The 17,957-nt window shown below is 26.8% G+C and overlaps 1 protein-coding gene across 1 annotated transcript; it reads left to right on the top strand.

Annotated features, from left to right (window-relative positions):
* Positions 1-1,427: 1,427 nt before the first annotated feature.
* LOC136975481 (homeotic protein empty spiracles-like) lies at positions 1,428-17,915 on the top strand. The gene is made up of 3 exons (XM_067270544.1): positions 1,428-1,847; positions 6,198-6,370; positions 17,707-17,915. The coding sequence occupies exons 1-3, from the start codon at positions 1,556-1,558 to the stop codon at positions 17,887-17,889; spliced, it is 648 nt and encodes a 215-aa protein (XP_067126645.1). The 5' UTR covers positions 1,428-1,555; the 3' UTR covers positions 17,890-17,915.
* Positions 17,916-17,957: the final 42 nt, after the last annotated feature.

The raw sequence follows: 17,957 nt of genomic DNA on the forward strand, positions 1-17,957 counted from the left end.
TTATTCAAATTTTTGTGCATATAAAGTGCAACATGTAAAAATGAGAATAATTATGGACAATTTAAGTGAGAATTATCACTCTAATGATAATGAATATTTAGATTTAAGAGTGATCTACTGTAATATCTAACAGAAAAAATGAATAATTATTAATGATTGAATAATAATCAATTGTTTCCCTTAATTAAAATAAAAAATAAATATTTTAGGGTATTAAAATGTTACAATTATTATATATTATTTATTATATAATAAATAATATACAAAAATTGCAGCATTTAATATCCTAAATAATCCCACATACATATTGTACAGGCGTACTACACACACATATAGCCTATATATAATCTTACACAGAGAATATTAATTTATTGTATGTAGGATTTATTGGATGTTTGATGTATGTGTATGCTATTTACATACCATTACTACAGAAGAAGAAAATGTAGTGTGTATAAAGGTTACATTATATTCTCTCTCTGTAGTATCATAACTATATAAGTACTGTATACACATATATAAGACCTCTATAACGCTTTGGCATGCATAGCATGGATGAGACCTCACTTTTGTAGGGGTCTCATCTCGCTGCTCATTGCTAATATTTTTATTCTATATCTCATCTGTATAATATGCCTTTAGAAAAGTTGGGCAGAGGCCTTAGAAGAAACGTAAAATTTAATAATTCAATGACAGACATTAATTTCAGGTTATTCTCGTCGATAATGCTCAGCGATTTGAGTTCGAACAGAATGGATGACGAGACTAGAAACATTAAACGATTGTATTGGCGATAATATCCGTTTCATCATTTCATGAAAACAGGTCATACAAATAATAAAATAATTAGTTTCGCCATATTCGAGGCAATTAACAACCGGAAATATTAGCAACAATGGCGGAAGAAGACGATGCACCGCCGTACCGCCCCCTGCGGCTTTCATTAAAACTAATTTAAAAATCGCCCCCTATTTCCAATTAAATTTATTTAGAATTTTAATAATTAATAACACGTTATAAACTAATCTATAGACCTATATAATTAAGTTAGGAGTAGAGACAAGGCCTACTTTATACGTCATCTTAATTATATATGCTCTAGGCGAAGCCTCTGGGCTAAAGTGTCTGGTAAGATTTCGGAACTAACTTATTAATTTAGACTGAAGATGGATTAGATTCAGTTAATTATTAATACTTATTAAAGATTATAGATTATTTTATAAACAACTATAATAGTAATACCTCAAAATGGAAGAGATATGACGGGAAGTGTGACATATCGTCGGCGTTGAATTGCTCCTCCTATTCTCTTCGTAAACCAATAAGCGGCCTTTTAGAAAGCGTGTCTAGAATCGACCAATAGAAGGGCGCGTTTCTCGGAGAAGTGGCATCGCCTCAATTATTTCCAATTATTCGCAGGCCGCATCAAATGAAAGACATTAACTGGAAAACTGTCCAATCAAATGTTTATATTAGCTCCAATAACATTCTTACAACAATAATTATCCCATCATAATGACGGTAAGTTGTAGCTAGAATAGGTGTTGCTGCAGTGATGCCAAGTCGCAGCATGGCCCAGGCCACTAAGCCCAAACACAGTTTTTCCATTGACGCTTTGGTCGGTAAGACCGACAACGACAGCGGCCCTTCTCAGCCTACGGAACCGCTTCTTCCTCAACTGGCTGTTCCTACCTGTCATTATTTGGAACCGGTGTGCGGCAGGAGGTATCCTGAAGCCTCCTTTGCATCTCCCGCTGGTTCTCCCTTCTTCTTAGCCAGAGAGTCTTATCCTCTCTATCCATGGCTTATCGGAAGACATTCTCGTTTTTTGCCTCCGAGAATCCCAGGTGAGTTGCCTACCTTTATCTAACTATAAGCAACTACGCGCCCAGAAACTTTATCGGCCGTTTCCGAAACTTCAAGTCTTGACATTTAATCGTGTTTTTAAGAAATTTTCTTCGCAATTATAAAAAAATAACAAATATAACTTTAATAAATCTGAAAAACGTGCAACGTTTAAAATCTTATCTCGGGATATAATTAGCGATGATCATAATTTTCGTAAAATGTAAGCTGGCCCAAAAGTCAGTTAACCATTGTAATGTTTAAATCACGTTTACGTTGTTCTAAACACTTTACAATTTATATTAAGAAGTATATCTGAAACGTAACCACGTTTTGTTTTGTGTTTTACATGTTTTTCGGACAAGAGTTTTCTATTAAATTTTTATTATAAATAAGTAAAAAATAATAAAATAAGCCATAAAATAAAACACTTTTATTTATTTTAAATGTAAAAAAGACCATTATTTTTACCGTAATATATTATATATCAGTTTTTCTTTTCTTTGATTTTAAAAATGTAAACGTAAAATACCGTTAAATTATTGTTTGAAATTTTATATTTTTAATAAAAAAATGTAATTAATAAAATAAAAAACTTCTTAATAAATGTTAAAATATGATAGAATATTAAATAAATAGATCAAACAGAATTTTTTTTTAAATTATTTAAACAAAATCCATCTTTTTAAAGATAGTGTAGGCCTTAGGCTACACCTCATAAATTGGTTGGAATATCTTAAAGTTGTTCACATTAATAATATTTTAATATAAATTAAAGCATTAAAAATTAATTTAATTTTCTGTTAATAATTAATAATATACTCTTACAACTTTTATAATCACTTTAACAAACAAAAAATTACTTATGCTTCCGACATTAAACGGTTTGGCATTGAACAAACTATAATTTTGGAAGAAAGGAAGTAAATCGTTCTTCGAAAACCTCTCACTATAATTATCTTCTTATAAAGATAATATATATATATAAGGTAGCCTAAAAATCAATTAATCTTGTTTTATTTTTGTATATTCTAGTTACAATCCTCACTGAATTCAGAACATTTTTATTAATTTAAATAGGATTTATATTTTATAATTTTAATACGATTCTGCAAAGCTCGGGCGTAACCAAGAAGGACTGAGGAGCTGTAATCCCTCCGAAAAAGAATTGCGTTAATAAGATATAGGAATATATACGACTAATGTAATTTAAATTTATTTGTTAGTACCTATTAAACTTAATTCCTGGTTACGTAACTGACTCATGTCGTTAGTATTTAGAATCATTAACTCTTTCTGATACAGAATTACTATTCTATAAAAGTTCTAAGAAATAAATATTGACATGAACATGTGTAATCCAGAGAATAATTATGTAGAACAAGAGCGCTGACAGGTATCGATTGATAAAAACTGGGTAATAACCGCATTAAATGATCTTTTAAAACTAATTCCCGAATAAATTTATATAAATTATTTTTATATTCTTTTAACTCAATTTACACTTGACCCTTTTAGATTTACATTTTATTTGTATAGTAATAATAATATATAGGCCTATATTTTTATTAAATTGAAAATATAGATTGTATCAAAATTACTACCAAATATTCGAAGCTTAAAAAATATTTTTGATAAATATATAATTATTGTTATTATATATACCTGTATATAAGCTTTTATTTACATATAAATAGTTAATGGTCTATAGAACTCATAGAAACAGGTTTCTATCCAAGTATTATATGGCATAAAAACTCGACAATTCCGGACTTTACAGTTTCATAATAGATTAGTTTACTAAATTAAAGAAGGGAATTTTGTATGGGATGGAAAACAATAGCCTTATAATGCGATAAAAACTATTTTGAAATTCTTTAAATTACTCATTATAAATCATTCTAAATATAAATATTATAAGCAAATTAGCATTTACATTTATGCAATTATTATTATTTAATTCATAAATAGTTTTCCATAATTTAAACTATTTTCCATTTCATTTTTCACTTAACATTTTACTTATTTCAGAGACTTTTTGTTAGTAAATGCTCTTTAAACGACATTTTCTTTTTCATAATTAATTGTTTTCATTACTTATACTTTAAATCAAACAATTTTTCATAATTTAGACTATTTTTATTTTATTTTTTTTTTAACCTAAAATCTGCTATTTTCATTATTTTAAACACTTTTCAAACAGAATTTTTTAAAAATAAATATATAAATTAAATAATAAAGGTATAAAGATATAATTTAATGTATAGATATATATTAAAAAATTTTTATGAGAAAGTTCAGGGACTATTTAAATGTATATTTAAAATATGTTATCGCAACTAAAAGTTATTAAATAGAATTAAATAATATAAACATTTATTAATTATTAATTAAATATTCCAATTTTAATTTCAATTTAATTCAATAATTCAATATTGAGCTTGAAAAACTCACTTAAAAAAATGATAAAAAAGTGAAGAGAAATGGGAATCAAAGTAGAACCAAACCAACAATTTTCTGGACTTATTTTTATTTCATTTTCCTCTTTAATGTTAGGCTATTAGAGAAGAGAGGGGAGAAAAAAATTGATTTTTCTTTTCTCTAATGATATACGAAAGCATCTCATCATCACATGTAACATTTAGATTTTACTTTCAAATTTTTTTTTTTTAATAATATAGGTCTAGTTTGTAGATGATTATTTAGAGATATGCAATAAAATTTATTATGTTTATTATATAAATATTTACATGTAATATAATAAAAGTATATAAGCATGACCGTCGAGAGCATGTATGGGGCCCGCTCTATCCTAACCCCTTTGTCTCCTTAGCAGGGCCCCTTTTGCTTTTTTTTTTTTTTTTTTTGAACAAATGAAGTACTAGAATTTTTCTTTATTAATAAAAAACAGTCTAAAAAATTTTATTTTCTGTTAATAAAAATAACCTTAATTTATAAGGGAAAGAACCATCATGGACTTCAAGTTGTCTGCAGATCTGGAGAAAAATACTTAGCTCATACAGAAATGTACACAGTACATCTATAAAGTATGCGAAGTAAATAATTTGTTTGAGTCATTCTAAAATATTTAAATATAAGCCTGAAAAATTAATTATTTTGTATTCAAATTTCGTTAATAATAATTATTAAGAGATCTTATATAAGAGACTATTTATTGCCTAATGTCTTTCATGAATATTAAGTGATTGTAGTTAAATATATAAAAAGTTTCTTGTATAATTATAATAGTTTATATCCTATTTATTTAGTTATTATTATTATTATTATTATTATTACGTATATTATTAATAGGAAGTAAGGAAGGTTGAATTATTAATTTACTTTCCTGATGTTCACCTAACATCTGCCTTTTTCACTTCCTATTTTAAGGTATTTGAGGCCCTTCAACTTAGCACATGCTTTTCAAACAGCAATTACTTGTCTAGTTTGATATATAAACTCTTTATACTTAAATTTTCATGAGTTTTTAATGTAAAAGCACTGTAGATTACAAATACCATACACAAAATAGATAAGTGCGTTGAAATTGATCATTATTTATTAAAAAAATCGAAGTAAATATTTGCTGGTTAGCTATAAATTCTACATTCATTGAAGAAAACAGTATGGGGTACTTATATTGATTTAATTGTCTTAATAGTATTATTAAAATAATCTTAAATCTTAATCGAAACTAATGGTCATCTTTATTGCTGAAGTTAGTAACAGATCAGTATCCTGAAGGGCTGAAATTCATAAATCATCATTAACAATATTATCTTGGTCTTTTATCTTATTAGAACACTATCCGTTAGACAGCAAGAGAAGTCTAGATTCAGATTACAGCGTTTTTTCTTCTTCTTCTTTTTCGCCTCGCCGAAATAAAACGAATTTCAATGATATATAGTCAATTTTTCACTTATAAAAACTATACTCTTGCAAGAATATATATTCGTGATATGCCCTACTTTACGCTAAATCTATTAGTACCTTTCTAAAGTTTCAATATGAAAATCCACCCTACAATAATTGCTTATTAGTCAGACAATAGTCGACTAATAGCCTTCCACCTGTCGCACCGATTCACTCACCTGTACTCGAAATCACCTGTCGCAAAATTAATGCCTTGTGATACCTAAGGGAAGACACAATCGATCTGAACGTCTGATGCATTATTCATTCACCCGATCTCACAGATTTGTGTATATTCTATAAAATATTCGAATTTTGTATTGGCACTTTAATTATTTAAAGAATAAAATTAAAGAGAAACTTTCTCTACAATTGCTAAATATAAACGACATATTAATTAATTAATTAGCATTTACCTATTTAGCATTTTACTGTTTTAGGGGCAGACATGACTGGGTTGTTTCTACATCCGTTTCGTAAACCAAAAAGAATTCGTACAGCATTCTCCCCTTCACAGCTTCTAAAACTCGAACACGCTTTTGAGAAGAACCATTATGTAGTAGGAGCGGAAAGAAAGCAACTTGCTCAATGTCTCAGCTTGACAGAAACTCAGGTAATTTTATAAATCGTATGAAAAACATGAGCTAGATCAGCAGTTCTCAACCTGTAGTACACGTAATGTACCCCCTTGGGGTACACAAGAACGATCAGTTAATACGGGTCTAATATACAGAAGGCTTAGGTGGTACGCGAGTGAAAAAGATTGAGAATTGCTGAATAATATCATATAAAATTTTCTATAAATGTAAAATAAGACATGATTACCTTTCATATTTTGAGTATATTTTTAAAATTTTATATTTATTTTCACTATAAAAGTAAATTTCTATTAAATAAAAGGCAGGGATTAACGTTTTTCTCTAACGTTTAAAGGCAAAATTAAATTAGAATTTCAAAAATATTAATTTATTTATTAGTTTGTCGGTTTTATTTAAATTTCCTAAATTGCTTTTAAAATATCCGAAGATTTATATTTTAAACATCAGCTAGCAGGTGAAATTTAACACAGGTGAAATTATAGTAGGCATATAGGCCCGTAGGCCTGTACTATAATTGCAACTTAATGTGTTAATCATATATAAGTTTAATAAGCAAGTTTTCTATAAAATTTTTATATATTTGAAATTAAATATAAACTCTTTTAAAACTATAATTTAACAAAAAGAGTTGCATAAATGATGTTTTTTCGTCAAAAAATGAAATACAATCGAACCTCCAAACAACGGCCATTTTTATATTCGCATAATTGACCGTTGTTTAGAGGTTCGACTGTATTTAATACTTCTTACTCCTTTTTTTTAAAAATTAATAACTACCCACGCTTTAAATATAATTTTTTGTGTGTTTGATTCTTTAATTCTATAGGTAAATGTTATAAATTTATTAAATAAATATATATTTTAAATAATAATATATAGCGAGGGCCCAAAACTCGGTTATTTTACCTAAGACAGATATTCTCTCTGTTAACTGATTTTAGACCTCTTTGTATAAGCCAACATCCTAGATATTAATATACTTTTTATAGTTTACTATAATACTTTTCTTTTATAAAAATAAGTAGGCCTATATAGACATTATGATTTTAACAAAAATAAATAGAATTCCATATAAATAAGCTATTTACTTTATATATTGAATAGATTTTCCTGACAGCAAATAATAATACTCAACTTCAGTATTCAAAATAACTGAAATGATGAATGAGAAAATGATGTTTTTATATTAATATTAATTTATTTTTTGAAATAATTTTGGCTTAAATATAGTAATTGTGGAAATTAGAAAAATTGACCACCTCCGTACAACGGCCATTTTTTTCTGTTTCCGTCAGTGACAGTTGTTCAGAGGGTTGATTGTATATTTGCTTGCATACTTTACATTTGTTTACTGAACTTGATTAAGCTTTATCTACTGTACATTTGTCGATTTTATTCATATAAATTAACTTACATTTTACTTGTAAAAACAAATAAATATACGAGAAAATAATAAAAATATGCAGTATATAATACAAGCGAAACACCAATAATGTCCACCTCTAAACAACGGCCATTTTTTATATTTAGTAGCCATTGTTCAGAGGTTTGACTGTGTGGTATTGTACAGCAGATAATACAGGTCCGTACAGGGAGGGCATCATTATTTAAAATATAGGTTATTAGCCTATAAAAGATGCTGTTGTATTCATGTTCGTATCGATGAGTTAAGCGCAATGCGTCTAATAATTTACATAATTTATAACAATTTATATTCATTAATAATTAGAATATTTAATAAAAATAATTTGTACAATAGAAGATGCGAAGGTCGAATTGTTCTTGTATTTATACAAGATTTATACAAAATAAATTTTAATTAATTTATATTATATACGTATAAATAGGATAAGCTATAATTTATTTAAGTTGTTTACAGATTAACTGAAATAATAATAATCCTATTAAAATTTATTTCCTTTACACGTGCATTTTAAATCTGTTTGTTATTATATTTTGCCGGTTGAAATAAAATTCTTAAGTTTAGCGAAAATATATTTTAAACATTAAAATTTCATGCGTAGCTTTTACTTACTTTTAATAAATATTTTATTCGCCAGTAAGAGAAATTGATAGAAAAGCGAAATCTCATTCTACTCCGAGCCGAATTTGCTAGTATGAAATTAGCATGTTCAGGTCCTAATACAAGGGAAACAAGACCATTTCGTCCAGGCCTATCAATTTCAGGTCTCTTTAGAGGGGCATAGGACCATTCGGTCCAGGCCCCTCACTTAATAGGGCTTCAAAACATTTCTTATAAATTATTCATTCTGTTTCGTTTCTTGCTTTTTTAAAATTAAATTTTATTACTTATCAAATTTAATATATTTTTAACGCAGTTCTGTATTTTTGATATATTGGAGTCCTTGAAAAGATAAGTTGTTTGGGCCTCCTTTGACCTCTGAAAGGCTTTGATCGTGTATAAGTTATATTAATGTAGTTTCGTTAATGTTAATTTAAGAAATAACAATTATTTATTAAATTAATATAAAATAAATATCATTTTTCAACTTATTTATAACAATTTAACTGTTTTAAATGAGAGGTCCAGGTCAAATGTCTAAAACTATTCTTCTGTTATTAATATTTATTAAATAGATTTTTATACATTATAATCAGGATAAATGGTGACATTATGTCGACCTAATAATAAATTTATGTTAATTAAAGTAATTTCTATTTTAAAACTATTTAAAATAACCTCATTTAAGTAAATGTGTAAAGAAATGTTAATAGTCCTGTAATGTAATAATTTATAATTTCTCTAAAAGTTAAGAAAATGATATTTTAAAAAATAAATTTTTAAAAATAATACTCCTAGGACTACTATTTATGCTAAAAATTAAGGGAGCCAGACTCAGTCATAAAAGGGGCCCTCCGAAAGCTACAGTCCTATAGCTGCTATGTGTTACGTCAAGAGTTGTGGGAAAAGGAAGGCCCCACGTAAGCTTTTGGGCGCTTCCACTTTTATAATTGGACTCAAACAAAAAAATCTTTTATCACTTATCAAAAGACACTTTAATTCATATCACGTTCTTTACATAAAAGGCTAAAATTTAGACTTTCTCTACATTTTGTTTGAAGCTCGATCTAAATGATCTTCCTGGATTCCTCCTCTATCCGAGCCTGGTTAATTTTATTTAAATTACTTATATAAGCAATAAAAGAGAGATTAATTGATGTTTTTTAAAGCAGAAACTATAATATTTTAAAGTATACGATTTAATATAGAAGCTTTAAATAAATAGAAGCATTATAACTTGAGATTATTGGATGCAATATTAAAGAAACTTAATTATAAATAAAATTAGCTTTAAGCTTGCTAATAATTTAAATATTATTTAAAAATTAATAAGAACGTATTTAAGAATAAATAAATAACTTTTGTCTTTCGTTATAATTCAAAACATATTTATTAAATACATAATAAATAGAGAAGAATTTATGCCAATTAAATTGAATATGTCGTTCATTTACACTTTATATATAATAAATTTACGTAATATCAAAATATATTCTATATATAATAGGCTATAATATTAAAAAAGATGCTATCCTGTTTGAATTTAATGATTGATGCATCGTTATCAATCAACTGTAAAAGGTTATTACATTATCACTTTCCTGTTAATAATTATTAATATAACTTGTATCAAAATTTAAATGAGCTCTATATTTTATTATTGTTATTATGAATTTTCGGTTGAATTACTATCATGAATTATAAATCTATTTTGCGTTAATTGTTGTTCTCTATTATATACAGCATTTGTGAAATTTTTTAATGATTTTATATACGCTTTATGTAGGCCTAAGTTTTACATAGAATTTTACTAGGATTTATATAGCTTTAAACAGGTCTTTTATATATGTTTTACTTTATATAACTCTTTCTTTTTAACGTTTTATCTAGCATTTCATATAGGCTCTTTAACAAATACTTTTCATAGAATTTTATGTAGGCTTTATACAGGATTTTAGGTAGGATTTGTATCGAACTTGTATAGGTTTTTAATAGGTCTTTTATATAGGCTTTTTTCATTTTAAATATATTTAATAATTTCTTATATTTATAAATGAATGTAAACAATTCTGTAACTCTAAAAAGAGCAGTAATTTTGCTAACTGAATTGTGTATTTTTTTCTTGTTTCTTGATTGAAATACAATTAATCTAATTAATCACTAATGATAAACTAAATATTTTGATCTAGAATAGAATATTTATCATAAAGCTTATTAAAATGATGTTGCATCACTTGCAAACACCACTTTTTACAGATAATATATAGCCTATTTCGGTTTTTCACTGATCCCTAAGCAATTTATTGTCATATACACAATCACTTGTAAATGCAATATATGCTCAAAATTATAAACAAAAACATTAAATTTCGTTTACATAATTAAATTACTTTAAATTATTGAATGCTGTTGTATGTTCAAAAAGTAAAACATGATTGTATTAAGTGTTTATTCAATGTTCATTGTCAAATTAGTAAAATATGGTGTCTGGAATCATGCGTTGTTTAAAGATTCATCTAAAATATATAATTTAAAGGTAATAAAATATGTAGTTTTAATTAATAAGAAAGCACAATTAACACTCTCGTAGGTTAATTTTCTCTCAGTAAATTATTGAACATATTTTAATAAGAAATAGAAATTCACAGGCCTAAAGAAATATTTATAATCTTAAGCGTTTATTATAACATTCAGTCAATCTAAATTTAATAAAATGATGTTTAAAGTATTAATATTAATTTCAAATTTTATTGGAGAGTTTAATGCAATTTATATTGTCAAAAGAAATTAGTAAACTCTTTTAAGTATAATTGTAAGAAAAGTTCATTTATATGAAAATAAAAGAATTTGGTTGTATAAATTATTTATTTTACTTTATTTTAGTAGATATATATGTTTAAAAAGTAGCCACATATCAAGGCTTCAGATTTCTTAAAATTTCAATTGTTTTTCTATTCTACACAGCCCGAAATAGAAAGGAACCTGCAGAACTATTCGACAAGATTCTTGACACGTATGGATTCCCAAAAATTAGAAAACATAACATCGGGATCCTAATAATTTCATGAAAAAGTTATAAATTTTATTAATTTATTCGCATATTTTTATGTTTCCGAAGTATTTGTGGTTGTTCTGAGCCTTGTCTCACTTTTCTTTTATTATTTCTATGAAATTGTAGTGTAGAATCGGTCTCACTTGTCAGTGGAAAATAAATACCGTAATTTTACCTTTTCTACCTTAAACAAAGATATAAAACTATAATTATCCTCATTAATAACAAATGTTTTTAAACTTGCAATTCGTAAAAGTTATTCCTAATTCGAATAATCCAATTACACTATAATTATTACATCAAATATTGACAAGTTAATGATTAATCGTGTAATTTCGCATTATTATCGGATAATAAAACAAATGTAAACGTAATATAAAATACAAAAATCAATTAACTTTTACATTAAATTTTTTCTTAAAATTTTTAAAATTTAACTTAGGAAACTCTCATTCAAAAAGTAATTCAGAATGAAGCCTTCAAATTTATTTTAAAAATTAAAATTTAATAATTTAAAGTAATTTTATTTAAAAAAATCAAAAAATGAATTATAAGTAACCTATATAGCGCTAGGGTTATAATTATTTTCACTTAAATATAGACTCAAGAATAGAATTTAATATAAAAATTAATAAAAACCATAGATTGATTGTAGTTGTCTATAAACATAAATTAGTATATAAAACAATTAAAATTGAATTAAATTGAATAATACTAGACAGTATTACAGCACGAAGTTCTCAATAGTTTGCATTAGGAACTACATTGATCTAAATTAAATGTATTGATTATTATATCCATGTTTAACTCATTCTTTAAATAATCTAAATTATGAATTTAAATTCCTTTACAATTTTAAATAAATATTTGATTATTTGTGCCATTTACAATAATAGTAACAATAAAAATTTACAGGATAATTTAAAATCTGTTGAAAAATAATTGTAAGCATGGCCTTATGGGGAGTTTGATTAAAAGGGGGCAGAAGATGTTAATTTTCTCAAAATATTAATAAATTCCCTAGAAATAGAAGGGCAGTTGCCTCTCCTGTTCCTCGACTCGTAGGCCTATAAATGTAAGAAAATTTCTGTTTTACTAATTGACTTTTTTTTTCGTTTTATTAATGGGTAATTTCAAATTAATAAAAGTTATATATAAGTGTATAAGTAGGCTATATATTATTTATAGAGAACCGTTGACGTAAATGGACAACGCTTCGGACGATTCGATTCGCTTTTGTTCTGTGTTTTTAAATATTATACTAAGTTATGCACATATATTACACATGTATTAAGTTCCACTAATAAAATTTTTGCATTAAAATACAAAATCTTTAAATATACTATTCGTTATGGGGTAATTAAACAACATAAATTCTTAACTTAAAAGACAAATAGCCTATTTAAAGTTCTATCAATTTATTCTGCAGAAATAATAGTTGCAGCTTCAAAATAACATAAATAACCATTGAGTTTATTGAATCTTCGAAGAGAAATAGCGTAAATTTAACCATCGATAGCATAAATTATGGTCAAACCTCGATATAGCGCCAACCTCATAGATACACGAATGGAACTTGCTCTTAAATAGAGAATGCTTCTGACTCTATTGCAAAGGGCATTATCACCAAATCATGTGACTTTTAAACGCTCAAACTTCAAACTTGTATGTATACTTCATTATTTTGTAGGATTCTTATTCTTAGAGGTCCTTTCGTTTAGCATCATTTTCGATTTAGTGCTAGTTTCGGAGGCGGCGCTATATAGGGATTTGACTGTACTTCATTTAAAATCTCGGCACATCCCAGAAATTTTGGTTACTTCTGGACTACTCCAACAACCAAAATAATCTTTAAAGGAACAATTTAGTGATAATTAACTAATATTTACAGCTCGTTTATTAATTTACACACTTCAAATAATTGTGGACGTGTTTTAAGTTTATTTTTTGCTGTAACTCTAAAGTTAGTAAATAATATCAATTCATTTTTATTGGTTTATTCCGTTCCTACAGTTCGGGTCACAGACAATAACTTTAGGATGAATATAACTTATTAATTTGATTTATTTCAATGATTTAATGGGTCTAGTTAGAAAAAAATTCCTTTATATGGTTTACGGTTACGGGTTCTTAATCATTAGTCCATTCATAGTAGATAAATCCTATTAAAAATTAGGACTAAAAGGACTCCATTCGTTTCCAATTAGCCTCGTATCTGTACAGCATTTGAGAATACGTCTCGATACAGTGTCATCATTTGTTCGTCTATAAAATTGGTACTAAACCGAATTTTGAGCGAAAGCGAAGAATATCAAGCTTATACACACAAGTTTGAGAGTTTGAGTGTTTGAAAGTGAAGTTGGTGGTGATCTCAATGTCCTTTGAAATGCAAAATCCTGCATTTGGCAATTCAGAGATTACGAAGGATAGATACGTACTACTACTGTATTTGTATTTTATACTTATGAGGGCGAGAATTGATTGGCACTATATAGGAGGGTGTTGTATCGAGGCCTGACAGTATTACTATTATTAAAACGCGCAAGAAATTTAAAAATAACTTTATTAATCTATTAATTAAATTATGCGACTCATATATGTTAATAATTTGGCAATTATTCACGTGATCGAGTCTTCGGAATTTAACTTTAATAATAATTTTGTAAAAAAATACGTATATTCTAAATTATATAGTTCATGAATAAAACAATTTTTTAAGAGATCATTCAGTTAATACAAATTACTCGAGAGGCATAACATAATCGTTTCGCTACGATTAGTGAGACAACCCTCTTCAATACCTAAAGGCAAGTAAGAGAATTGGGGACAACGAACTTGTCTCGTTAAAGACAGCCACCTGCTTCAAGGTACAGTTAAATAGCACCTGTCTCTCCCATCTTAAATACTTCCGACAAGTTCAAAATAAGAAGCTTAGTTAGTATAATATCGATCTCTAATGGCTTCTAGTTAGATTCGTGCACGCTTGTAAACCTGTCTGTCTATATCAGGTTATAAAAGGTTTAATTGAAATGAATATAAAATAAGTTTAATATTAATTCAATAAATTGTATTAAATATAAAGAAATTAGTAGTTTAAGTTTCCCTATTTTATCAAACCTCTGAACAGCGGACACAAAAAATGGCCGTTGTTCGGAGGTGTTCACAAACAGTGGCCACTGTTGGAAACAAAAAATATCCATTATTTGGTCGGTTTCATTGTTATGAAATTACTTTGTATGCATTTTTGTTAAAAATAAATATACATTACTGAAAAATCGCCGCTGTTTGGAGGTGGCGTCGTTATTCGAGGTTCCACTGTTTTTTTAAATGTATCTGTAAAATGTTAAAAATTAAATAAATTTGTACTTTGATTAATTGTTTTCTATATTATTACTTGTGTGTGTGTGTGTGTTTTACAATTTCGACCATAAAGAACCGAGTAGCCATTAATTTGCATAATGAATCCAGAGAATGACGTACTGTACTGTACAATACAAAAGAAATTAAATTGCTGATTGATTCTGTGGTGTTTCTTCATAGAGAAGTGGTGTGATAGACGCCTCTCTATATCGTTTACAGATGGTAATATCACATCTGACAATGTATATTGATGACATAGACACCTATATATTGTTTACGGGACTTTTTAAAGCACAAATGTCGAAGAAAGTGTTGTAGCCTACAAATAGAAATTGAAGCTCCTGTTTTATGATACAAGAATTGTCTTTATAAAGTATTTTTAACTAAAATTCTTTAATTTAAATAATAAATTAGGTCAATAAATTAAATTGATTTTTTTATATCAAAGGAAAAATTTCTACAGGAAGATGTAGACCTATTTTTTAAAAGGCAATTTAAATTATAAAACATCTGCATTTACTTTTTATATTATCAAAAAATACATCCCAGTATTTATTTCGCAACTTTTTATAAAGAAAATGTAAATTAAAACATTATAAAATTAATTATTTATTAAGAATTATGCGTTTGGTTTAAATATATAACAATTTATAAGTAAAATTTATAACTGAATTTAAAATAAAAAAAACACACACCCTGTTAAATGCTTTTAAAATGCTAATTTACTTAATTATAATAAACATGACTTTGAATTTTTCTTATGATTATTTACATATTCTTTAATATATCACAGGTCGTTTCGTACAGATTTCAACATACATTTACAAGTATTTATTAAATAATATACTGTGTTAAAGCAATAAATCAAATCGACGCAATTTGAATTTCAAAATGTAACGTAATAAATGAGAATTATTAAAATAATTTCATATTTTATTATAGAAAATTAATAATAATAAAGCGTGTGTTGTACAGGGTTGTATCGACACTAACTTACTTCGTCCTTTCTACGTTGTAGAAGGGGCAAAGTTAGTGTCGTCTATTGCGTGTGTATTTTGTTTGCGTGCCTGTTAATAACAGTTACTTTAACAAGTGCCTAACATGTTTCAAAATTGGTTGACATCTTGTTCGTGATGGATGTTACCTCATACACCTATAACTTACAGGCTGTTTTATCGAGGATTAAATAAAACAATAATATTTATTTTAGTCTCGCGATTTTCGATTTTAATTAAATTGAGCGATTTTAATATAAAAATATTAATTAAGACTTTAATTTCTTAATAATTACTTTCTATATCGTAGTATTTACAGTATAAATCTTTATAATGTTTAGTCATTACAGTAATAAGGATCCTTATACTGCTGAGTTTACTTTAAGTATTAAACGTCTTCGTTTTTATTTGCACATTTATGCATTCGATTTTAATTAAATTGTGTGATTTTTAATATAAAAATAGTAAGTGGAGCTTAAATCAATTTATTTTTTTAATTTCATTTTATATATGAAAGTTTGTAATACATGTTTGAAAAGTTTTTATAATTATTTTTAATTAAGAAAATACTGTTAACGCCTTTATTTATTGAACGAATTGCGAGAGAATTGCATAATTTTGAATTATGTCATAGAAATTTCGGATTAAAATAAGATAAATATAATAAATTTTGATTTGTCACGAAAAAGCTTTACAGATTTATAAGCCGTCAAGCGTACTGTACAAATCAATTCTTAAATTTTAAAAAAATAATGATAATTCAGACATATAGGATCTTAATAACTCGAGTCTTAAAGACCTTATATGTTTAAATCAAATAAATTATAAAAGTCAATTAGGAAAATTACTTGTACGTCACAATGAAGTAAAGTTATAAGAATTTGTTGTAAAATCAAATTTAACTATCAAATTTGTATTAATGATCAAATGTAAGGTATAAGAATTAAATGTATGGGTCAATTAAGACTACTTAACACCACCGTTAAAGGCTCTATAATTTAAATGATCACCTTCTAACTTATTAAGAATCAAACTTACAATGAGCTTAATATTTTAATAATATTCGAAAATAATCTTTAGGAATGTCATTTCTTTTTGTAACTACACAAATAATGATTTCGTAATGAAATGTATAAGTAGTGCCTGTGGAATAAAAATAGATTTTTTTTTTATTCGTTTGTCTCGAAAGGCGAAATTAATATGCTGTTATACTGAATATAGTTTTAATTATTGTGACAAATAGACGGACACGCTTCGCCTACCCTTCGTTACTACAAAAGAGATAATTAGGATACAGTTCGGTCTTTCTGGTTTCAGTAATAATGAAGAGAACCAACACGCGGAAGTAAAGCATGAGAAAGATTTGATCGATTCATTAAAGTTTCCAACAGAACAATGAAACGTGGAAGAGTGTTGAGCCTATATATACATACATATATATATGTTGATCAAATGGCAGTTATATTAATTAAGAGAATGAACTTAAAATAGCTGGGTAAGCAGCACACCTGAAAGGACAGGTGATAGCCTAACTAGGAAGTAGTTTCTGGTCTTTTATGAAACTTGAAGCAGGTGACAGTAGCAGTGACTTGGATGATTCAGATCGAATTCGTTAAAAATGTCCTCCAGATGATTCTAATCTCGATTTTTAAATATAAAATTTGGCAAATTTCCTGTTGTTATCTATTGAAAAGCAGATTCGGTATTCTGCTTTTTTATTGTTCTCTATTCTCTAAATTAAATTTAATATATAATTATAATAATTTAAGATAGTTTTATAGGTTAATAATTATTACGTTGTTAATACCTGAAAAAATTAATGATAAAGAAGAATGATGATAAAGGATTTCTATCATCTTCATCACTAATCATTTTAAAATTTTGTAGCATTATTTATAATATAATAATATATATTTTCAGGTTAAAGTATGGTTTCAAAATAGAAGAACGAAGCATAAAAGGCAACAACAGGAGGATGAACAATTAAAAGATCAAAAACCGAAAACAACACTTCAAGAAGATAACGATTCATCATCGGAAGGAGGTCAACAAGAAGTTGCTGAAGATTGGGAACTGGCGTCACATCCATCACCAACCACGTGACTACAAATTTGGACAATTTAATCATATATTTAAAAAAAACGAAATTTAAAGAACGAATCATCATTACT

Source organism: Centruroides vittatus, unplaced genomic scaffold, assembly GCF_030686945.1.
Source record: "Centruroides vittatus isolate TY-2023 unplaced genomic scaffold, ASM3068694v2 contig_371, whole genome shotgun sequence".
NCBI classification, from domain to species: domain Eukaryota; kingdom Metazoa; phylum Arthropoda; class Arachnida; order Scorpiones; family Buthidae; genus Centruroides; species Centruroides vittatus.